The 25,657-nt window shown below is 38.6% G+C and overlaps 1 protein-coding gene across 3 annotated transcripts in view; it reads left to right on the top strand.

Annotated features, from left to right (window-relative positions):
- Nucleotides 1–25,657, top strand: part of MTX2 (metaxin 2) — a 67,881-nt gene that overhangs the window by 1,273 nt on the left and 40,951 nt on the right. For all 3 annotated transcript variants that reach the window (XM_059704000.1, XM_059703998.1, XM_059703999.1), the window contains exons 2-3: nucleotides 23,213–23,260; nucleotides 24,243–24,289. In XM_059704000.1, coding sequence (XP_059559983.1) covers nucleotides 23,213–23,260; nucleotides 24,243–24,289 — 95 coding nt within the window. The remainder of the gene's footprint in view (nucleotides 1–23,212; nucleotides 23,261–24,242; nucleotides 24,290–25,657) is intronic.

Raw genomic sequence — 25,657 nt, 5'->3', positions numbered from 1 at the left:
AAATGTAAGGACCAGTTCTTAAAGAAATACGCAGAAAAATAAAAGAAATATAAAATGATATTTGTAAGAGCAGAAAACCAGAAATGTCCTAATTATATATCAAGTCGTCTGCTCACATAATTACAGAGACTAAAAATGAAGAAGTACACTTGTTGAATATATTGGCTTGAGTTATGATTATCTTAAGTAAAAAACAAGTTATAGAATAAATATATATTGTATCAGCCCATTATTGTTAAATAAATGCTGTGTAAACATGTATATATAAGCCAAAACAAAAAAAAACCCCACAGAAAAATATTCAACTAATTTTAAGGAGTAATTTCAAGGGTAATCAGGATAGGGCATTGGTGGAAGGTGGAAGAACTACATTTCTGAATTGTTTAAATTGTTCTAGTGAGAATATTTTACTTTTGTAATTTAAGCAATTCTAATTTTAAAGATTTTACTTTGGCAAGCAGTAAAAAAAAGGGTAGATGAAATAATAATTTATATGAAACCCTGCGTTTGACTTGAAGTGACATCTAAGTGTGACTCAAATCCAACAACTATTCAGAATCTTCTATTTTTGGCAGTAATATGATTTTGTTGGAAGAGCTCAACCTCAGGAGATTTGAGAGATGTACATACATAGTCCTATTTTAACTTAATAAATCATTGTGAATCTGTTTTCGTAGTCGAGAGCTTTCATTTTTAATGTATTTAACACTTTGCTCATTAGTGGCTGTGAGCCACCACAATGTTTGATATTTCTTTTGGAAACATTTAAAGACCCCTTGCCTGTAAGGCTGTCTGTGATATCTGGGGAGCCTTATTCACAAGGACATCTTTTTGGAAGCCTTCTCTGAACCCCCAGGTTAAGTGAACCACTTTTGTCTCCACTACCAGTGTGTCCCCCACTAAGTTCTCTCAGTTCTTACTCCTGTGACTCTGGCTTATTCTCCCCATCTCCGCTGCTCTTCTTGCTTGGATTACTGTTGTAGTCTCTGTATTGGTTTCCCTGCTTCCAGTCTAGTCTCCTTCCAATACAGTCTCCACACTGCAAGCCTCAGTGGGGTTTTGTTTGTGTTGTTTTATTTTTATGTTGCTAAAATGCAAATGTGATCCTCTTGTTTTAATACCTTCATTTGTTACCCATTGTCAGTAGGTGGAGGGAGCATGTCAGACTCTCCATAAGTTAGTCCAAGCCTGTCTAGCCTCCTCTCTTGTCACTCCTTTCCTGAACATTCTCCTTTCTAAACTTTGTCCACCTTTGGCACATGTTGCCCTCTGCCTGAAATGTCCGCTTTGCTTGGATAACTCCTGTTTGTCTTTTAAGGCTTTTGGCACATTTTAACCTGTAAGTCTGCCTGACATTTCCCCCTCTCAATTGAGAAAGGTTTATTTCTTTTCTGAAAAATTATGATACATGGCCATTGTAGAAAATGAAAATAACTTCCTCCCCCAAATAAATATAAAAAGAATGAAGTAAGGATCACCTAATATCGTAACACCCAGATTAAGACTTTAAAACCCCATCCTCATCATTAAAACTTTGGTAAGCAAAGCTATTTCTATCTCTTTCCCTAATATTGAAAAATGACATAAAGGTAAAATATGCATACTTCTTTGTAATCTGTTTTGTCATATGTCATGTCTATGAATGGAGTTATACATCATCATTTAAAAGTGGTCATACAGTATTTCATTGTAATAAAAATCGTAATTTAGTTATCTAGTCTTATTCTGATGGGTATGTAGGGTGTGTATTAGTTCAACAGAGAAGCAGAAGCAGTAGGAGCTCTATATCTCTATCTTTATCTCTGTGTCCCTGCACACACACACACACACACACACACACACACGCACACACGCACACACACACACAATTGGCTTATGCTGTTGTGTGGGTTGACCAACCAAGTACTAAGTCCACAAGGCAGACAGACAGGAGTGGGAGATCCAGGAGAGAGAGAACACATGTAGCAGGTGCTGCGTGCAGTGTCTGATCTCTGGGAGGACTTAGAGCCTCTGTTAAAGGGTTTCCAACTGATTAATAGGTCCACCCAGGATAATCTCCCTTTTTATTAAAGTCAGCTAATCCAGGGACTTCAGTTATATCAGCAAAATCCCTTCACAGCAGTGAGTTTGAATAACCAGGAGGTGTTTTACATGCTATAGGGTGACTCTTACCCCTTCTGTTTTCCTAAAGTCTGTGAGAGAAGATTCCTTGTAGCTCACCCTAATCAGAAATATAGTAGAAAGGGAATTCTGGCAAATATTAGTTTGGTCTAGCCAAGTTGATGCATCCTAAAGCCATCACAGGTATATGTGATTTTTCTCTGTATAAGTAGTGTTTGCATAGATATGTTTGTATCTAATGAGTAGTTTCTTTGGATAAATTTCTTAAAATGGAAAAGGAATTTGAATTGTTCTTTTAATTCAGTAACATGGAAAGGAATGGTAAAGCATGAATTTTGAACTAGTAGTTTGGGTTGTTGGATTTTTATGTGGTAGATTTAGAAATTTAGAAGAAAGATAAAAACAGTCCTGGATATTGAATGGATTTCAAACCTTTTATAACAGCCTGTGTATTTAAAATTTTGACTTGCATTTTTTTCTTTTAATGACAAGGTATTCCAGTACATTACTTGAATTTCTGTTTTTGTTTTTTAGAAATTTTTCACTGTCAGTTGAGTATGAATATATCCAAGGGGAGGATTAAGCAGCCCTATGTGAGTTGTGTGACCACATTTGGAGCAGTCACTATTGACAAAAGGATGGTGTACTGTGATGGACAGGCCTGACTTACTTGCACATTCCTGTGCCAGGTGTGGCTCCTGACTTTAGGGCTCCACAGTGCCACCAGGTACATAGAAAAGGAGAGAGAGGTGATAAGCGCAAGCAGGAGACATCTATGTAGTGTTGATAACTTCCTTCATCTTGCTTTTGCACTGTCTGAATTTTGGAGTAAGAATCAGATCTGGGTTCTTATTTAGCTACTTACTAAATGTGTGACCTTGGGCAAATTCTTGGCTTTTTAAGCCTCAAATTTCTTATTTGTAAAATATCGAATATAAATTATATGTTATTTTAAAATGATGAGAAGAGATATAAAATGCTTAGTGTTGTGTCTGGCATATTGTAAGCACTCAATAATTGTTCATTAATAGTCTTTTTAGCTGTTTACTTACCAGTTTTTCTCTTCTACTGGGTTTTGCCTCTAACTTCCTATGTGAAGATATGTTTGGTCAAGATTTTAAAAGTTATTTATAAATAGAATACAAAATTTATTTCAATAATATAAAACATCTACAGTTATTACAATTATTAAGGTTACTCCTATAACAAATGATTCTAAGATACTTGTTTCAAGATTATACATTTGATAAACTCCAACCATATCCTCCTATCTAATAATAGACAAACATGGTAATTAACTGTAACTTCGCTACCCTTCCCATGGCCTAATCAGGGCGATATGCAAATTAACTGCCAACCAAGATGGTGGCCGGCAGCCAGGCAGCTGAAGCGAACAGGAGGCTTGCTTGCTTCAGTGATGGAGGAAGCCAATGTTCCCCGCCTGCTGCTGCCGGCCTCTGAGCTGCACTCTAAGAAACAATGTTGCAATTATAGAAGCTAAACAAGCTCCAGATTCCTGCTTTCAGTCAGCCGCAGCCTCAGAGCTGGAGCCGGGCCTCAGAGCTGGAGCCAGCTCTTAGCTCCATGACAGCTATAGAAGGTAAATAAATCCCAGAATAAAAAAAACAACAACAAAAGAAAAACAAAACAGAAAAAAAGGAGAGGCTGGGAGCTTCAGTTGCCCGCCAGCCTGAAAATGGCCCTCAGCCCTTCACCCAGACTGGCCAGGCACCCCAGTGGGGACCTCCACCCTGAAGGGGGTGTGACCAGCTGCAAACAGCCATCATCCTCTCATCCAGGCTGGCCAGGCACCCAAGCGGGACCCCCACCCTGATCCGGGACACCCTTCAGGGCAAACCAGCCGGCCCCCACCCGTGCACCAGGCCTCTATCCTATATAGTAAAAGGGTAATATGCAAACTGACCCTAACAGCAGAAGGACTGGGAATGACTGGTCACTATGACACACACTGTCCACCAAGGGGCAGACGCTCAATGCAGGAGCTGCCCTCTGGTGGTCAGGGCGCTCTCACATGGGAGGAGCTCTGCTCAGCCACAAGTCAGGCTGATGGCTGCCAGTACAGCAGTGGTGGTGGGACCCTCTCCTGCCTCCTCAGCAGCGCTAAGATGTCCGACTGCAGTTTAGGCTTGCTCCCCGCTGGCAAGTGGACATCCCCCGAGGGCTGCCGGGCTGCCAGAGGGATGTCTGATTGCCATCTTAGGCCCAATCCCCCGGGGAGCGGGTCTAAGCTAGCAGGTGGTCATCCCCTGAGGGGTCCCAGACTGCGAGAGGGCACAGGCCGGGCTGAGGGACCCCCTCTCCCCCTCGAATGCACAAATTTTTGTGCACCAGGCCTCTAGTATATAATAAAAGGGTAATATACAAATTGACCCTAACGGCAGATCGACCAGTCGCTATGACATGCACTGACCACGAGGGTGCAGATGCTCAACGCAGGAGCTGCCCCCTGGTGGTCAGTGCGCTCCCCCAGGGGGAGCTCAGCTCAGCCACAAGGTGGGCTGATGGCTGCGAGTGTGGTGGCGGTGCCTGCCTCCTCTGCAGCACTAAGGATGTCTGACTGCCAGCTTAGGCCCGATCCCCCAGGGAGCAGGCCTAAGCCAGCAGGTGGACATGCCCTGAGGGGTCCTGGACTGCGAGAGGGCACAGGCTGGGCTGAGAGACCCCCCCTTCCAAGTGCACAAATTCTTGTGCACTGGGCCTCTAGTTTATCTATAATTTAAAAGCATAATATGCTAATTAGACCGGATGAAGCCAGGACTGTGAGGGAAGCCTGTGTCATGGGTGCCAGAGGGAAGCCGGTGCCAGCAGCCGGGGGAAGGAAGGCCTACTCCTGCACGAATTTTGTGCATCGGGCCTCTAGTCTTTACTATAAAATAGAATTTTTGGTATAGGTCATAGATATACATATATCCTGAGTCTTTTTCAGTACAGGCAGATTTATTAGTGCCCAAAAGTTTTAGCTTTATAAACTTAGCTGATAATTATCTGATTACTATATGAAAAGTAAGCATCCCTTTTTGAGCCACTGTGCTAGATGACTTATATACATAATTGTTAATGTTAGTAATTTGATCCCGTTAGATAGGTGTTGTTATTTTATAGATGAAGAAATTGAAGCTTCCTTAGGTAAGGAAGCATCAAGGTTAGGAACAGGCCATTGAAGGAAGACAGAAGAACTGAGTTCTAAGTTCATCTCTGTCTCTTCTTTAATGATCTTGGGCAGACCCTTCTTTGCTACAGTTTCCTTATTTTAAAAGGGGGATATGTATTTTATAATATGTATTAAACACCTAGTATATGGTGGTACATGATGAATGTTCAATACATGGTAGCTTCTGTTATTACTTTTATTACCTAAGAGCCTTTGAGGATGTTATCCCGTAACCATTTTAGACAGCAGAAAATGTCCAAAGTGCCTTTATTTTTATTAACTCATATACCATCTTTTCTGAATGATCTTATTACTTCCCAATGTCTTGCTATATTTTAAGCATATTGGTTAATTTTGTCATACTGTAATTATTCATCTTTTGAAATCACGACAATATCTGTCTGTTCTTTATTTAGAAGCTCAAAACTATATAAAGAATGAGAAAAGAAGACTTGGAATATTTCATTTATCTCGTTGTGGGCATGTGGGTACTTAATTATTTAAATGTATTAATAACTTCATTTTAGCAGTAGGATTAGTTTATGGTATGATCTGGGAAAGTAGTTTTACAGGTTCCATGGAATCCATATGTAAAAATATTAAAAGTAAGTATAATCAAAACAGGCATGTTAAAAAATTTTTGTTTTTATATCAGTAATAAAGTGCTTCTATTTCATCCCGTTTCCACATGAGTACTGGGAAATCTGGACTTGAAAAGCATTCAGAAGGGTTCTAGAGGTGCAAAGAAATGGAAAACATAGCTTAAAAGTCCTTTTTAAAATAGAAGTGATGCTATTGTTCAGAAGGTTTATTGAAAATGAAGAAAATGATAAGGCTTTTAAATCTGCATGTCCAAATATCTGAGGCTGATAATTGCAACAGATAATTGAAAAAAACAAAAACAACCCCAAACACAATGCCTTTAATTCTTTTGTTCTTGAAAATAAAGATATTTTGTTAGTTAGTTATAACCAGTATTTGGAGGATCCTCCAGTATGGAGGAAGGCACTGAGGAATTATTGAGAAGTTATTGAACTGGCTGTTACATTTCAGAGAATCTTTGATTCATATTAGCTATATGAATAGTCTCATATTATAGTGTTAGCACTTTGGCACATGTGAAGTAGATATAGAAGGGGCAGATGGAGAAGCAAAACCAAGACAAAAAATGGTTATACTTCAGATTAGAGGCTTAGAGGCAAAGTACAATTTATTGACAGCAGTGTGGCTATTTTAGTTTATCATACTTGTATTCATGAATAGGTTGGAAGCCAAATTCTTAGAGGTGTTTTGTTGCCTTTTGGAAAACTTCGATGTGTTAAGAGCACTTGAAAGGCTTATTTTGATCTTGAAATAGTCCGTAGTTAAACATAATGCGAGTTTTAATTTTCTTGTGTGCTTTATTAACATTTTATACTCTGAAATTAAATGACTTTTTTTAAATTAAATCTTTATTGTTCAGATTATTACATTTGTTCCTCTTTTCCCCCCCCATAACTCCCCTCCTCCCAGTTCCCACCCCACCCTCTGCCCTCACTCCCCACCCACTGTCCTCATCCATAGGTGCACGATTTTTGTCCAGTCTCTTCCCGCATCTCCCACACCCCTTTCCCCCCCAAGAATAGTCAGTCCATTCCCTTTCTATGTCCCTGATTCTATTATAATCACCAGTTCATTCTGTTCATCAGATTATTTATTCACTTGATTCTTAGATTCACTTGTTGATAGATGCATATTTGTTGTTCATAATTTGTATCTTTACGTTTTTCTTCTTCTTCCTCTTCTTAAAGGATACCTTTCAGCATTTCATATAATACTGGTTTGGTGGTGATGAACTCCTTTAGCTTTTCCTTATCTGTGAAGCTCTTTATCTGACCTTCAATTCTGAATGATAGCTTTGCTGGATAAAGTAATCTTGGTTGTAGGTTCTTGGTATTCATCACTTTGAATATTTCTTGCCACTCCCTTCTGGCCTGCAAAGTTTCTGTTGAGAAATCAGCTGACAGTCGTATGGGTATTCCCTTGTAGGTAACTGACTTTCTTTCTCTTGCTGCTTTTAAGATTCTTTGTCTTTTGCTCTTGGCATTTTAATTATGATGTGTCTTGGTGTGGTCCTCTTTGGATTCCTTTTGTTTGGGGTTCTCTGCGCTTCTTGGACCTGTAAGTCTATTTCTTTCACCAGGTGGGGGAAGTTTTCTGTCATTATTTCTTCAAATAGGTTTTCAATATCTTGGTCTCTCTCATCTTCTGGCACCCCTATAATTCTGATGTTGGTACGCTTGAAGCTGTCCCAGAGGCTCCTTACACTATCTTCGTATTTTTGGATTCTTTTTCCATTTTGCTTTTCCGGTTGGGTGTTTTTTGCTTCTTTGCATTTCAAATCTTTGACTTGATTCTTGTGCTCCTCTGGTCTGCTGTTGGGAGTCTGTATAGTATTCTTTATTTCAGTTGGTGTATGCTTAATTTCTAGTTGGTTCTTTATCACAACATTGAGGGTCTCATTAGATTTCTCGAGGATCTCATTAAGTTTATTGGCGGCTTCTAGACAGTTCTTGAGAGACCTTAAAAGTGTGGTTCTGAACTCTATATCTTCCATTGACAATTTTGTCCTGTTTCTTTGTCTCCGCATTTTGTTATGCTTTCTTGGTGCACCCCCTAGTGGTCTTTGTGCGCAGTCTTGTAGTTAAGCCTTGATTGTTGTAGCTAATACTAGGGGGGATTTGACCTCCAGGCCAAGTGGCTGTGAGAATCAGCTGTGTCTGCAGTGAGAGAACTTCTGTCCTCTAGGGAGGTGCTAATCTGGCGTTTGCCTGAGGCTATCTGGCAAATGCCTCTGTGCAGGGCTTGGGCGGGGCTGGTGGGTCGCACGGGATCAACAGGGTGGGCCGGAGAGAGCAGTTATGGCTGCTCTCAGTCCTGTCCCCAGGGGCTCTGCCTCTCTGAGTCCCAGCAACCTCTGCAAACCTCGGAGAGAAAACTGCACTCTCTCTGACCGAAGCCAGACAGTCCTGCTTCTCCCGTTTGAGTCTGGGTCCCTAGAGACTCGCCCGGATCTGGAGCTCAGAGTCTTCGACTCCCTCCCGATTGAAAACAACAACCGCGCCCTCAGCCACCAGCCCGCTCTGCATGCCCTCTGCACCTCAGAATTTGACTTCAGCACTGCGCCTCCTCTGAGTGTCCGTATGTGTTTCTCTTTCCTCCTAGTTGTAGGACTTCCACTCAGCCAGCTTTCCTGTGGTTCTGGGTGATGTCCGTTCCGTCTTTTGGTTTCACTTTTGAAGTGGTTGTTTTAGGCAGCAAACTCCGGCGTTAACCTATGCCGCCATCTTGGTTCGCCTAAATGACTTTTTGTTTTTAACTTAAAGGTTTTGGTGATGGGTGCCCCATAAAATTAGTCACTCTTATTTCTATGAAGACATTTGAGTTATTGTTAGGTCAAACCTTCCATATTTGAGTGAAAATTGAAAGAAAACATCATCAAACTTCTTAACATTTTTCAAACATTTTAAAAATTTCTTGATAAGCAGTTATCAGATGGACTGAAATACCAAATGGAGGATGAGATATTAATTTCAGGCTTCTCATTTTTTGTTCAGAAATGTTACAATATTCAGCAAATCCATCTACAGACATTTGTGTAGAAGTATTTGCCTTGCCAGTAAGAGAAATGCATGTTTTAATTTTTTATTGCTTTGTAAATGATCCTCTATTCTTGAACACTTTTCTTATTTTTGTACTCTCTATAAATGAATCATGACTTTTCTACATCAGTAATAAAAATTAAATTTGATTGGTTAGTAATAAAGAAGGTTCATTTCATAAAAACAATCATTTTCCCATGACAATTCCCATTAACTGTAACTTGTGTTAGCAAAATAGAAACCATAAAAAGCATTTCATTGTGCTTATACACTTAGCTATGTTTTTGTGCTGATTATATATTTTTATCTCTAAGAATTCTTATGTCATAGAAGCTTCTTTATGACTTAACCTGCCTTTGGATGAAAAAAAAAAAAAAGACTTTTGTATATAGTTGTATATATCAGTGAATACAGTATCCTTAGATATTTTTCCCTTCAGGTCATATTTCATTACTTGGTCTAACTAGAGCACTGACTGGAACTTCATACAAAAAAATTGTATCATTTGTTAGCCATGAAGAGGCCATCATTACTCCAGCATTTATTTCTGTAAGATAATATTGACAGATGATACGTTAGTCATCTGGCCTTTTATCCACCTCCTTTTCTTTTGAAAAATGTTAAGAAGTTTGATGATGTTTTCTTTCAATTTTCACTCAAATATGGAAGGCTTGACCTAACAGTAACTCAAATTAATCTTTATGTTGTAGGAAAATATATTGGCATCATGAATTATAAGCAATGCTCCTAATTTTCTTATATATTAAAAGATACATCATGAGAAATAATATAAAAATAAAAGTTGCTATATTTTTTTTCATTAGACATTGGCATTGTTATTTTTACTATTCATCAATTTAGCATTCTGGTTAGGTTAGTGGATGAGAACTAATTATTTAAAGTTATCTGCATGGTAATTGATATTTGTTCTTTAGTTGAGATTTTGAATTGTTCTTGATGTATTTTTTCCTAAAACAGATTTCTCCTTCTTGCCGTATACTTGTACCAGTTTTCTCGTAGTATAACATTTGGTGGTGGTTTGGCGAAGATAAAATAATTTTAATATTAATATTAAAATAAATATTTAGAAAGGGAGATATATTTTAGAAATCATGGAATGTAGTTTATAGACAAATATAAAATACTAGAGGCCCAGTGCACAAAAATTTGTGCACTCGGGGGGGAGGGAGGGGTTTCTCAGCCCGGCCTGTGCCCTCTCACAGTCTGGAACCCCTCGGGAGATAACGACCTGCTGGCTTAGGCCTGCTCCTGGGTGGCAGAGGGCAGGCCTAATCCCTAGGTGCAGCCCCTGGTCGGGCTGAGAGCAGAGCCGATTGGGGAGTTCTGGCTCCGCCCCCTGTCATGCACAGAGCAGGGCGGATCGGGAGGTTGCGATGCCACCCTCAGTCACGCTCAGGGTAGGGCCGATTTGGGGGTTGGGGCACCGCCCCCTGTCACACTCAAGGCAGGGTCGATGGGGAGGTTGCGGCGCCACCCCCTGTCACACACAGAGCAGGGCCCATCAGGGGTTTGGGGCTCCGTACCCTGTCACGCACAGAGCAGGGCCCATCAGGGGGTTGGGGAGCTCCCCCCTGTCACGCACAGAGCAGGGTCGATCAGGGGGTTGGGGAGCTAACCCCTGTCACACACAGAACAGGGCCCATCAGGGGGTTGGGGAGCTCCCCCCTGTCACGCACAGAGCAGGGCCCATCAGGGGGTTGGGGAGCTCCCCCCTGTCATGCACAGAGCAGGGCCCATCAGGGGGTTGAGGAGCTCCCCCCTGTCACTAACAGTAGGGCCGATAGGGGAGTTGGGGCACCGCCCCCTGTCACACACACAGCAGGGCCGATCAGGGCGTTGGGGCGGCGCCACTGTCACACTCAGGGCAGGGCTGATGGGGAGGTTATGGCTCTACCCCATCACACACAGAGCAGGGCCCGTGGGGGGGGCGGGGGTTGGGGCGCCACCCTCTATCACCCACAGAGCAGGGCCAATCAGGGGGTTGGGGCGCCGCCACTCTCACACTCAGGGCAGGGCCGATGGGGAGGTTATGGGTCTACCCTGTCACACACAGAGCAGGGCCCGTGGGGTGGGGGGGTTGGGGCGCCGCACCCTGTCACACAGAGCCGCAGGGTGATCAGGGGGTTGGGGAGCTCCCCTCTATCAGGCACAGAGCAGGGCCGATCAGGGGGTTTGGGCGCTGCCCCCTGTCATGCTGATCCCAGTGCCAGGAGGCCTCGCGGCTCCGCTGATCCTGGTTCTGGGAGGCATATTACCCGTTTACTATATAGAATAGAGGCCTGGTGCATGGGTGGGGGCTGGCTGGTTTGCCCTGAAGGGTGTCCTGGATCAGGGTGGGGGTCCCCGCTGGGGTGCCTGGCCAGCCTGGGTGAGGGGATGATGGCTGTTTGCAGCTGGTCACACACCCTTCAGGGTGGGGGTCCCTGACCAGTCTGGGTGAGGGGCTGAGGGCTGTTTTCAGGCTGGCGGGTGACGGAAGCTCCCAACCGCTCCTTTTTTTCTTTTTATTTTTTTATTCTGGGCCAGCTTTAGCTCTGAGGCTTGGCTCCAGCTCTGAGGCCTCAGCTGCTGAAAGCAGGTATCTGGTTTGTTTCGGTTCTATAATCGAAACAATTATAACTCCAGCTCTGAAAGCAGGTTTCTGGGGTTTTGTTTAGCTTCTATATTTGTTACAATGTTTCAAACTGCAGGCTCAGAGGCTGGCAAGGCAGGCGGGGAACGTTGGAGTCCTCTGTCACTGAAGCAAGCAAGCCTCATGTTCAGTTTAAGCTGCCTGGCTGCCGGCCACCATCTTGGCTGGCAGTTAATACGCATATCGCCCTGATTAGCCAATGGGAAGGGTAGCGGTTGTACGCTAATTATCATTTTTCTCTTTTATTAGATAGGATATTTATTATTTGCTATTTTGTATTATCTTTGTTTCATAGGTAAATGACTTTACTAATATTTTATTAAAAGATTAGGGTAAGATTTGAGTTTAGCTAGTATAATTAAGTCATTTTTCTCTTGGGTTCTCTTTTTTTCTAATTTCCTGCATAATGTAGCAACTGCCATCAGACCAGAGTTTATGATTGTGGTAAGCCATTGTGGCCACTGGATTCCAAATTCTGGGGACTAGGAGCCAGGGAGTTGTTATGTGGTAAGGAAGTTGGAGAGGGAAATTTCAGAAAGGTAAAGTTTCAAAGTAATGGGTTAATAATAAAATAGAACTGATTGGTAGGTGGATGGAAATGTCAGGATCAGTGCCTGAAGCAGCATAATGGAGTTTATGAAAGTAACATGGTCAGGAATCAGTTTGATAACTGATTTAGATGAACAGAGGGAATTCTAAAGCTTCATATGAATAAGCATTTAATTTTGTCTTTCATGCTAAATCTGTGAATAATAGTAATTAATAAAATATTAGAGGTCCAGCGTGCAAAATCACGTGAGACCCAGACCTGCTGTGCCAGCAGACCCCAGACCCACCCTGCACAAGCTGCAGGCCCCGCCTCCACCACGTGAGCTGTGGGCCCCACCTCCACCACGCCAGCCCCGCCTCGCCCCGTGAGCCATGAGTCCCGGCCTGCAAGAGGTGCTCCATGCACCTCCTGGTGACCAGATGTGGTTGTGATGCCATAACGGTGTCATGACCACAGGCCTTTAATGATGTAGATAACTGTTCAGTTTTTGTTGTAGTGTATAAACCAGACCACAAATTATGGCTACTATACATCTATTTTATTACCTTCATGGATCCTGTGTGCCAGTAATTCAGATAGCCACAGGAGGGATGGCTTGTGTCTACCTCACAATGTCTGAATTCTCACCTGGAAAGAACCAAAGGCAGAGATGATCCAACATTTGGCGGGGGGGGGGGGGGGGGGGCGGGGGCAGGCCTGCAGGGGAGGGAAGTTGGGGGCAATCAGGCTGGCAGGGGAGCAGTTAGGCGTCAATCAGGCTGGCAAGGGAGCGGTTAGGGGGTGATCAGGCTCGTAGGCAGGCAGAAGTGGTTAGGGGCAATCAGGCAGGCAGGCAGGCGAGCAATTGGGAGCCAGCAGTCCTGGATTGTGAGAGGGATATCCGATGTCCGACATCCCCTGAGGGGTCCCAGATTGGAGAGGGTGCAGACTGGGCTGAAGGACAACCCTCCCCCCCCCCCCAGTGCATGAATTTTATGCACTGGGCCTCTAGTTTTATATAAATGGAATCATACAATGTATTTTCTTTAGTGTCTGGCTTTTTTCACTGGGCACAATGCTTTTGAAGCTCATCCCTGTTGTAGCATATATTAATACTTGGTTCCATTTTCTTGCCAAATAGTATTGCATGAATATACCACATTTGGTTTTCCATTCACCAATTGATGGTCATTTGTTTCTAGTTTTTGACTATTGTGAATAATGCTGTTGTGCTCATTCACGTACAGGTCTTTGTGTGGATATATGTTTTTTCATTTCTCCTGAGTGAATACCTAGGAGTAGAATTGCTGGGTCATATGGTAATTTTGTATTTAACATTTTGAGAAATTACCAACCTTTTTATATTTCCAGCAACAATGTATGAGAGTTCCAAATTTTCCACATCCTATAAATATTTGTTATTTTGTCTGTCTTATTGATAATAGCCATTCAAGTGGTTATGAAATGGTATGTTGTGATTTTGATTTGTATTTCCCTAATGACTAATGATACTGAGTATCTTTTCATATGCTTGTTGGCTGTTATCTGCTTAAATGTCTATTTAGATCCTATGCCCATAAAATTTTGGGGGGTCATTTGCCTTTTTTATTATCCTATATAATAAAGAGGTAATATGCAAATTGACTATCACTCCAACGCACAAGATGGCTGCCCCCATGTGGACACAAGATGGCCAGCAGGGCGGGCAGTTGGGGCAATCAGGCCGGCAGGGGAGGGCAGTTAGGGGCAATCAGGGCGGCAGGGGAGCAGTTAGACATCGATCAGACTGGAAGGGGAGTGGTTAGGGGGTGATCAGGCTGGCAGGCAGAAGTGGTTAGGGGCAATCAGGCAGGCCAGTGAACGGTTGGGAGCCAGCAGTCCTGGATTGTGAGAGGGATGTCTGACTGCTGGTTTAGGCCTAATCCTGGTGGGCCAGTTGGACATCCCTCGAGGGGTCCCAGATTGGAGTGGGTGCAGTCTGGGCTGAGGGAAACCCCCCCTCCCGGCACGAATTTCATGCACCGGGTCTCTAGTTGAGTTATAAAAGTTCTTTGTATATTCTGGATATAAGCTTTATGAGTCTTAGAAAATTTTAACTGCTGTCACCATCATCATCATCATCTGCCTAGGTAGAAGTCTGGGTAGTGTTTGACGAGTAGAAGATAGATTCTCATTATTCTCTTGTTTCATTTGGGCTCTAACGTTGGGTTGTGGGGAAGAAATTCTGCCCTCTACTAGTTTTCCTGAATTTTCAATCTGTTTTGCTTTCTATTTTCTGCTTCATGAATGGCAGGATATGAGAATCCATTTGCCTTAATTCTATATTAATAATATAGAATTAATTCTTTATTATTCATTCATGTGTCCTCACTTTGGATCATTTTAATTTTTTGTTTATCACTTGTTACAAATGAATGGATGGTTGAGGATATTGATGAGGGATTTATGGGATAAGTTGTATTTGCCATTGGCTTCAGGGCCCTTATTTCAATCTAACATAGTCTGTAATCATTGTATCTGCACTTGTTTCCAATATATTCTTTAAGTAACTACTATGATCTAAATTTTTGTGTTTCTCCCAAATTTATGTATGAAATCTTTTTCCCCAAGGTAATGGTATTAGAAGGTGGGACCATTGGGAGTTTATTAGGTCATGAAGACAGAGTCCTTATGATTGGGATTAGTGCCCTTATAAAAGAGGCCCCAGAGAGCTCCCTTGCCCTGCTGCCATGTGAGGACATAGCAAGAAGTCAGTAGTGAATGACCTAGAAGAGGACCTTCACCAGAACCTGACCATGCTGTTCTTGGACTTCCAGCCTCCAGAACTGTGAGAGATATATTTCTTTGGTTTATAAGCAGCCCAAATGGACTAAGACAGTAGACTTACAGCTAATAATACAAAATGCTACCTGCCAGTTTTTTTAGGTTTATGGAAATGACATTTTACACTGCACTTCTCCATTTTTTCACATGAGCCACTTTCTGACGTAAACATTGCTCTCTGGCTATTGAGGTGATGGGAGATAGGTTTTAAACTTTTTTTGTGGGAAGAGTCACTTCCTCCTAACATATCGTGTGTAATATCATTAAACATCCCCTATGAAACAGTAGCTCAGAGCATCACTATTTAATCATTTCATTATCAGTGATATCTGAGATATAGTGTTATCTTTGAATTGTACTATAGTTTGCAGTTTGAATTGTTTTTGAATTTAATACGTAGCTCTTAAAAATCTAGTTTTAATAAAGTCACGTTATCATATTTTAAGTCTAAACATTTTTAAAATCTACTTTAAATAAGGCCTTCATTTCATAACCGTTTAAAACTTGTTAGGTTTTGAAATTAATGTCTGCTGGTATCACTGAGATCATCAGAATAGTATTTATGTCAAATTAGTAAATTCATTTTCTTCTTTTCTCTTTGTGTGTTGCCGTAACTTGTCCATGTTTTAGAGCTGTCAAATGCTCTTTGAGCATTTTGTTATATTAGTAGTATTTGTATTTACACCTTTGGCAGAAAGCCATTCAAATTTGGAGGTAGGCTATACATGTTTCTTACTCCTTTTGTATAGCACTGTCTACATCGTCTTTGGAAGCTGAAGAGATGACATCTATGAGCTTTTGGGATCCAGTTGCCTAAGGATAAACTGTAGTTTACTTCATTAGTGCACAAATGATAGGTTTGTGTAGAGTTATTATAACATTAATCAATTTGATGGATTAGAAATATGACAGCACTGAAGCAGCATGTAATATTAGTGCTTATTATTCTACAAATTATGTCTTTACCTACATTCATATGCCAGAGGAGTCATATTGTACATTAAGAATGCAGAATTTAAAAACCAACAACAATATAGGGCACTGCTTTTCATGGCCTTTCTCTTGTCCTCTTAGGTTAGATCATCAAGAGATGGACTTTGGAATTAGATTTGTTTATTAGGTCATAGCACTTTCATACTGATGTACCCTGAATTGAATGGAATAGAGAGATCATCTACTACCACAATGACTTGTCACCCAACCTGATACTTGAAAGAATACCTCAGGTAAAAGGTAGAGCCTCTAAGAGATCTAGGGATATATATATATATATATATATATATATATATATATATATATATATATATCCCTAAAATTTATTGGCCAGTAGTCATTTCTCTAAAAATTATAATGTCATTTGTGGATTATAGAGAACAACATAGACTGATGAACAGGGACAGATCCAAAGACAGAGAAACAGTGATCAGACTATCAATCCCCAGAGGGAAAGTAGGGGAGGGAGGGGGTAAGGGGAAGAGAGCAACCAGAGGACTTGTATACATGTATATAAGCCAAACCAATGGACATGGACAACAGGGGGATGAGAGCATGAGTGGGGGGGGGGGCGAGGGAGGATGGGGGTTAATGGGGGAGGGGGATAAGGACACATTTGTAATACCTTAACTAATAAAGAATTTAAAAAAATAAAAAAAATTATAATGGATTAGTAGTGAAGAATATTGATTTTTTTGGTTCTGTTGTATTGGTTGATAAAACTTAAAAATAGTAGGTACCTTAAAGATAATTAAAAGAGAAGCATATATATATTTTGGGGGGGCTATGGGTGTTTCTTTACAATGTGTGCATTTTTAACACTAATTTATTTATGTATTATTAAGTTTATCTTATGACTTTCAAAAATCCAAGCATATAGATCCCCTCTCTCTCTTGTTTTTTAAACTTTGTTCTCCAACATAAATACTCTTAGGCATAGAGAAAGTTTCTTTGAAAAATTTAAAAATACTCATTTGAATGAAAAAAACCCTCTCTATTCCACTGAAGATTGAAATCATAAGAGGCATCTCCTTTGCTCCTGGTAAAAGAGATACTAAATGTAATCATTTTGCTTGGGCAAAATTGGAAAATAAGTAAAGGACTAACTAGGTGGATAAAAGACTTTTAATAATGTTAATTGGAGAGAAACCTTGTTTTGCAGTCACTAAGAGTACCTTAAATTGTTGCTTTGGTATGAAAATGATATAGTAGTTTCTTATTGTGAAACAATAAATTTCTGAAAGGTGGGTAGTTTTACTTTGGAACTCTTATAATAAAGATATTAGCTTTAAATGATACTTTGATCAAAACATTTAAATCTTGCTTAATTTGAATTTCATATTTTGGCATGCATTATTATAAATGCCATATTCAGTTTGGAGCAATTGAGAATCCAAGGCTTTAATAAATAATCTCAGGACCATAGGAATTTTTCACATTCTAGGAACTTACTGTCTTGAATGGGAGATAAGATATTGACACAATAATAGAATAGAGTAGAAAGTAATATATGATCTAAGACAAGTACAAACTGCTATGGACAGTATAGATAAAAGAGAAATTAGGTTTGATAAGTTAACAGAAGCCTTCTAGATGGAGGTAGCATTTTAACTTGGTCTTGAGAAAGGTATAGGATTTAAGTTTGTGCTGCTGAAGGAGTATTCTGGACAGAAGGGAATAATTTGAGCAAAGTCACGAATGTGAGAAACTATGAAATGTATGGGGAAATTTTAAGTGCTCTCACACTTGCCCCCAAAAAGGGTCCTGTTGCTAGGTAGATAAGGTAGGCAGATATCCCTTCTTCCCATTAATTTGTGTGTGTTCTTTCCAAGCTTTTTCTATGGTCAGTAAAGGATTTTACTAAAATAGAGGAGGATACTTCTTTGTTCAAGGGTCATGAATGGCTGGGTTCTCTTCTAAAATTTCTAAGAGATAGTTATTTAACTAGAACAGTGTTATCCAAAGTTGGGTGTGGTAAAAACACCCTGTATTGTGCAAAGCAATCCTTTAAATTACAGGACTAAACTATTGAAACTTGGATTTCAATTTTTAAAAACTCTACTTTCATTTTTAGTGTATGTTTTATAATGGATGTGATTTATTAGTTCAGGAATATCAACGGTATGATTTCTAAATCTATTTGGGCCTGCATGCGCATATATTTTATTGATGGGGACATGAGATTTAAAGCTGGTGATCCCTGAGTTGGTTTTAGAATGTGGAAAGGGGATTAGTGAGATTACTTATCAATGGTTGAGGGCCTTATTAGTTTTAGGAGGGTTATAACAGTAATATCTCATGAAAACTACATATTTGATATAAAATATATAAACAGATTTCCAGTGTTAAGGGTCATTGCATAGGTAAGTTTATAGAATTAAATTCTGCCAACTATTTCAGGCAGCTGTTTAATATTTTTACAGTTGTGTTACTGGTTGTGGTATTAAAGTTTTTGGGTAAAGTTTCCTTTTTTAGGGCATGTTGTATAGTTTCCTAATCTTCTCTGCTGCATTCTTAGCCTAAATGGTAACAGATTGATAATAATAATGATAGGGAATAGAAAACATTCATTCAGTCAAAATCTACTGATTGCCTATAAGGTGCTAGGTTCTGGGGATGAAGTGGTAACAAAAACTGGACATGGGGACTTACGGTGTTTTTATGTTCTTGGGAGAGATAAGCAATCAAATAATCCTGACTTCTGTGTCAAAATGTTGACTGTTAACTGGTACAACGGAGTGTGCATGCTCTTCAAGTTTGCAAAGAGTGTTTGAACTATTCAGGGAGGTCAAAGGCTTCCCTGAAGACAGGACTGGCTGTAGGCCCAGTGCAAAATGAAAACGAGAGGCCCCTTGTTCAAAAGTATTCCAGGATTGAGATAGCACAACATTAAACCAAGGGTGGAGCCTTTCTAAGTGTAGGCTTGTGCATCTGCTCAGGTTGCATGTCCATGAAATTGGCCCAACCCCAGGAAGTGATGTTTGAGCAGAGATGTGAGGACACAGAAGGATGGGAAGATTGCTCCAGGGCAGAGGAGACAGACAGCCCAAATGAATCTCTAGGGCAGGAAGGAATGGGGCTCATTCAGGAACAGGATGAAGGCCAGTGTGGCTGGAGTACAGAGTGGGTGGAGTGGAGTTATGCTGAGGCCAAAGAGTAGAGAGAATTATGTGTAAGGCCAAACTGATGATTCTGATGTTTATTTCAAGAGCCACACAAACTATTGATGTATGTTAAGCATAAAGTTTACTTTTTGTCTAATAATACCAATAACTTGCACCTTGATAGCATTTGACAGCATTCTCTCTCAATCCCCATTTCCTACTAGCCTTCTATTCAGAAATTTTTAGCTACACCTTCTATATTTATTCTAAGTTTGGCCCTTCTCTAAGGCAGGTTTAAAAAGACATTTCATATCAGTGTATACTTTTGCTGGTATAAATTGAAAATATGTTGGATGAATTTTGAAATTTTATTCACTCTTGAATTAGACAACACTATGATGGTTTCCAGAGGGAAGGGGGTAGGGGACAGTAAAGGGTAAAGGGGCAGATATATGGCGACAGAAGATGATTTGGGTTTGGGTGGTGGGCACATAATGGTGGACAGATAATATTAACCAATGTCACCCCAATAAATTTAATAAAAATAAAATAAAAAGACTTAGTCTGTGGTCTGAAACATTTTAGGTTGACTGAAGTAAAACTTGTATGAGATGAAAATGTTTTATTATTGTTTTAAAAAGATTTTTCTTTTTAAATACTACAGATTTTTAAGGACTGTAGTCATCATTATAATTTTAAGTTCGTAATCTCTCCATTACGTAGGGTCAGAAACAAGGGGTGGGTATTGACTTGCCTAATCTTGGGAAGAGGAGTGGGGAAGAAGTTGTATTTTTGGACTTTGTCTTTCACATAATAGTCTCAATAAAAAGGCTTTAATTAATATTACCCAAACCAAGAAATAAGCTTTGTACTTTGCTATGTGTGGGTAATAATGTTCATGATTCATGGACTTATAAAGGCAGTTATAGAGCTCATTTTCTAACAACTTAGGATTTTCACTTTGGACACTCTATCGAATAACAAGCTAGCCATTTCTTGTTCCATGTCATGCTTAAAATGTAATTATTTGAGCTGCTTTAGGTAGGTGACACATTTAAATCAGTGATATTTGTATACTCTCAACTGCTCATGGGTGAGATAGGTAGCTAATCATTCCCTGCCTCATCTAGCATTTCTTGCCACCTGGTCTGTGGGTGCACTGGAATTCCAGGCTGTTAAAATAACATGATTAAATAGGTTTCTGTCAGCCGTCTTGCCTTCTCTTTTTAAATGGTAGGTTCTAGCTGTGAAGATAGTATCAGACGTTTTGGCAGTTACTTTCCAAGAATTTCTTTTCAATAATAATTTCTGAGTTGGAACATAGTTTGCATCTTGGACCAAGAAAAGCATAGCACTTTCACCCCCATTTTCAGCTTTAGGTTCTTAATAGCAGAGCTTTTAGTATTTGTAGGCAACTCCTTTGTTCTTATTTGCAGTTAGGCAGTATGTTGCAAGATTTCTTTTACTTTCACATATGTCTATTGTAATATATCTGAAGAATCTATGGGGGCGATGATAAATTAACTCAACATAAATTACTGTTTATATGAGAACTTGATACTGCAGAGTAGTGAAATAGTTTCTGATTTATCAGAGAACACTTAAATTATATTCAGCATGTATTTAATGCTAAGGGAATGCTATTCCATTGTTTTTAAAAATTTAAATCTATGTCTCGTGTGTATAAAACAGCTAACCAGCAGTTAAAATTACTGTAATATTTAATTAGGACATCCATTGCTTTAACATAGTTGATAATATTAAGTTCAGTACCAAGGACATTTTTTCCACTGATTTTTTAGAGAGTGGAAGGGAGGGTGGGAAGAGAGAGAGAGAGAGAGAGAGAGAGAGAGAGAGAGAGAGAGAGAGAGAGGCATTGATGCGAGAGTCATACCATACCATTTGGTTGCCTCCCACATGCTCCCTGATCCTGGCCAGGGATTGAACCTGCAACCCAGGTATGTGCCCTTGACTGGGAATCTAACCCAGGACCTTTCCATGTACAGGTTGATGCTCTAACCATTTAGCAACACCAGCCAGGGCAGTTCAGATAAAATTTTGATTAGCCAAAATATTTAGGGAATAGAGTAGTAGGTTTAACCAAAATAACCCTTTTCTTTTTTTCAACACACAATTAATGAACACCAACTATATGCACAACACGATACAGAAGATATACTGTATATAACACATCTATGTCCTCAAGGAACTTAGTTTCAAGATCTTTGAAATTTTTGTAAATTTTATTTCTATGCTTTATTGCTTTAATAATATTAATATAGTACATACAATTGAATCTTTGATGATGTAGGATCTTATAATGAATGAACCTCATTGTATTGTTTCTCATATAGATGTAAACAGTGTAGGTGTGCTGACCATACAATTTATCCTAAAAGGTTATTTTTGAGTAATTTGCTGATGTCAGCTTGTTTTTGTTTCCCTGACTTTTTATAAAACTGTGTTACACAGGTTAATTGGGTTTCTTACTGCAATTTTACTTTGTTAAAAAGTTTACAATAACATAATAAATACTTAGTTTCACTGCTTTTTGGTATGTGAGTTGAAACTCAGTAGCCTTTACGTGTGTGTATAATGTGGTGGGTAATAGCATATAAAACTATGTATGTTCATTATTTGCTTGGTGATTTCATGGTATTAACCTTAAGTATGAGCTTAATTTTGTGTAGCCCAAACTAAACCAAAGCAAAGCTAGCATTTATAATTTATAATACTATTACGTTTTCCTTTTAATTCTAAAGTGTAAATAAAAGCAAGTTAAGGAGTCACCTTATCCCTGGGACTGTTTTAGTGCATCTTAAATGATCATTCATAAGAAAAAAAATACTTCACATACATACATTTCTTTAAAAAAGTCAGCTAGGGTTATATATTAAATGATAACTTATGGCTATATCACAGAAACTGTATTTATTATAAACAGAATAAGAAAATACCAATTATTATCAAATTTCATGTATTTAATTTACTTTTTTCCTGAGAGCAAATGTAGTTACTATGCCAGAATTGGTGATTCTGATGTTTTATGGCTTTTACAAAGGACAATTCAACAAATCATATCCTATATATTCTATAAGTGGAGACGTTGCTTCTTAAGTGCAATTGATTATATAGAATTTAAATCTAGTGCCTTTTCCAAGCACTGATAAGTTACTAATATTTTTGTAGCTAACTAGTCTTCTGTAGATGAATGGTTAAAAGTCAAGGTCAAACCTGACTTTAGGTCTAAAATTAACTTTATCAGCTTTGACATTGTAGGTACTTACTGCTTTGTCATGCTACTCTCCTTCGATTTTGTGGGGTGGTGGTGGTGGGATCAAGGCAATGAAATGTTCTAGAATACAGCAGGATTCCACTATATGTTTAAGTACTACCAGCTTATAAAGCAACATGCATAGCATCATACAGATATATTTGATTCTTTCATGCATTGTTGTCTGTTTGAAAATTTACTTTGTTAAATGTTTACAGTGAAATATAAATATTATTTCACTATTTTTATAGTAAATCAGAATTCAGTATCTTTATATATATATGAGTAACATTTTGGATATGTCTGTGTTTGAAGGAGGCTAAAGGAATAGTAGCATATAGGCTAAGTTAGTTTTTTCAATTCTTACTTTCGATTGGGCAAGATATCTTCCACTTCCTCCCCATAACAAACAAACAAACAGAAAACAAATGACCACCAAACAATAAACCAAACATGCATTTAAAACATTATCTAACCTACTTACACAGGTTACCTGTGTAACCTGTGTAATCTAAGTTAGATTCTAAGGTAGTGTGAGTAGTTGCCACAGTTAAGGTAACTTGGCAATTGACTTTAAATGCTCTAGACCAGTGGTTCTCAACCTTCCTACTGCTGTGACCCTTTAATACAGTTCCTCATGTTGTGGTGACCCCCAACCAAAAAATTATTTTCGTTACTACTTCATAACTGTAATTTTGCTACTGTAAACAATATGTAATTATATATGTGTTTTCCGATGGTCTTAGGCGACCCCTGTGAAAGGGTCGTTCGACCCCCAAAGGGGTCGCAACCCACAGGTTGAGAACCGCTGCTCTAGGCCAATGCATGTGCTTATTTAACTTGGTGGATTATTTATATGTTTTTGCCCTATGTGCCTAATTACCACTGCCTTGTTTCCACAGCTGTAGAACCTTGGCCTGAAAATGCTACATTATATCAGCAACTGAAAGGTAGGAACTTGTTCACAATTAAAAATGGCCTTGCATCAAAATATATCTATTAAAAAAAATTCCTTCAATAATATAATTTACTGCAAGGAGAACATAAAACATAAAAAGGCTTCCCTTGTATAATTTGTCTAAGAGATTTTGCCTAAACTTGTATCTGCCAGTGTAAACCAACTATTCATGGCCTATAAGGTCCTTAGTTTATTATTGACTCATTATATTGGCTGCTGTAGGCAGTGTAAAATGATGTGGTTGCAGGAGCAGTTGGCAGATTTACTGCACCAATAGCTGACACAGCAGATTTTTGAAGTCCTGTGGTAAAGTGGGCTCGCAGTAAAAAGGAACTGTTAAAATGTATAGGCCAGGATGTTCAGGCTCCCTTTAGCAGCTCTTCATATATCATCAGATCACATTATGGACCCCATTTGGGGCTCAGCAGCCTGCTACAGTTGTCAGAAGACTGCAAAGTAATGAAGACTAATAGGCAGCAGCCCTAGTCTTCTAAGCATGGAATTTTTATTGCAGTGAACTTGTCATCTTTCTTTTGTGTGACAGACCTAAACACACTGTGCAATATTAACTGCAAGCTGGTTTTATATGATTTCAAATAGTTTTAACTAGAGAGGTTTGAGTAGATACAAATAGTACTTAATTTTAAAATATACTTAATTTTAATGAAAAGAAGAGGAATATCTTGAAAACTTGAAAAATGAATTTGTTTTTAAGTGAGCGATTTTAATTATATATTGCTGATAACAATGTGATAATCAGTTTTAGCGTAGTCTTGTTTTATAATTGTTTACATACAATGATAATATAATCAAAATTATAATTAAATAGCATTGATCTAGAACTTAATACTTATGTTACTAGAAGGCTATATCTTTTTAAAAATAAGAATAATTTTTAAAAATAAAAATATAAGTATATCTGACTTGGTTAGCAATCACACTTTTGACTCAAACATTTTATTGTATTTCCACAGGGGAGCAAATTTTGCTTTCTGACAATGCCGCTTCCCTTGCTGTGCAGGTAAATATATAAATAATGTAACATTTTTTCATTTTGAGTTGGAAAATCCGCTCCCCCCCTAGATAATTTGATACGGTCTGTTTAGAATTTTCGTGTGATTTACAATGATCAATATAATCTCTTCTGTGAAGGTTAAGTTTATTACATAATATTATTCAGTTAATTGTCAGTATATAAAATAAGCATAACAATTTCATTATTTGTTCTTTTTATAAAAAATTACTTCTGTTTCTTAGTAGTTTTGCTTTTGGCTAGAGATGATGGTGTTGATTTTTTGGGGGTGATATGTTCATTTACAGACACAGGATTACTTTCTAACTTATTTGTGAAGATTTATTCACCACATATTTTAAAGCATCATTTTCTCATTATACTCATTCTAACATTAATCCATTTGATAACTTTGAAACAGACATATTCTTTTCTAGTAATTTTTTATATACTTATTGATTACATTAGTGTTTATCCCCAAACCACTTATTGAATGCAATAGCTCTTTAAGTTGTATATCACAGTTGTATAATCCAAAAAAGATTAGTGGTTCTATAAATTTTAAATTGTACTATAGGAAGAATGGGATTCTTGGGGATTATTTGCTTTAACAAAAGAAAGAAATGTTCATGTGGTTATAGAATTATAATTATTCAAACATTTTACATACTTAGCTGCTGTTTATTCAGTTAGTTTACATAATTTGAATTACAAAGAGAATTTTTTTTTTTGGTCCAGCATCTAAAAGATAACTTAAAAGAGAAATGTAAGACATGTGATATTTATTGGAGATGAGACTGTAAGCATCTTGAGGACAGAAAGGAAGAAAAGGAACTGTGAACTTCTGCTGTGTTCTAAGGCATGATGTTAGGCACTTGGTTATCTCATTATATTTTTTTATTCACTTGGTATCCTCTGGGCTTAATAACTATGTCTAATACATAGTATATCATTCAGTACATTTGAGTTTTGTTTAAGATAGGGAAAGGAGAGATGAAAAGGAATCTATTGAACAATAACTTATTTATATAAGTCTGAGTATCTTTAAGTTTCTTTTTGAAGATTTGTATCTTTTTAGAAAATAAATTATGTTTATTTTATTTATTTACCTTTATCTTTAGGCACTAGCATTATAACTAGTGCATTTTCTTATGTTAACTTTTGAGAAGCAGAAATTTTAGTTGGTTATAGGCAATAAATATGGATTTTATACTGCTATTTAATTTTTTTAAAATTATTTATTTATTTATTTTTGGTAAGGGAAATAGAATTTAAGTTTAGCTTTTAAATACTAATAACATGGTGTCTAGAATATATAGGGTGTCCCAAAATTCACGCAAGATTTGAATTTTGCGTGAGCATTAACAACAACAACAA

This window comes from Myotis daubentonii, chromosome 7 (genome assembly GCF_963259705.1).
Source record: "Myotis daubentonii chromosome 7, mMyoDau2.1, whole genome shotgun sequence".
Taxonomy (NCBI): Eukaryota; Metazoa; Chordata; class Mammalia; order Chiroptera; family Vespertilionidae; genus Myotis; species Myotis daubentonii.
This window is presented reverse-complemented; position numbering and strand designations above follow the sequence as displayed.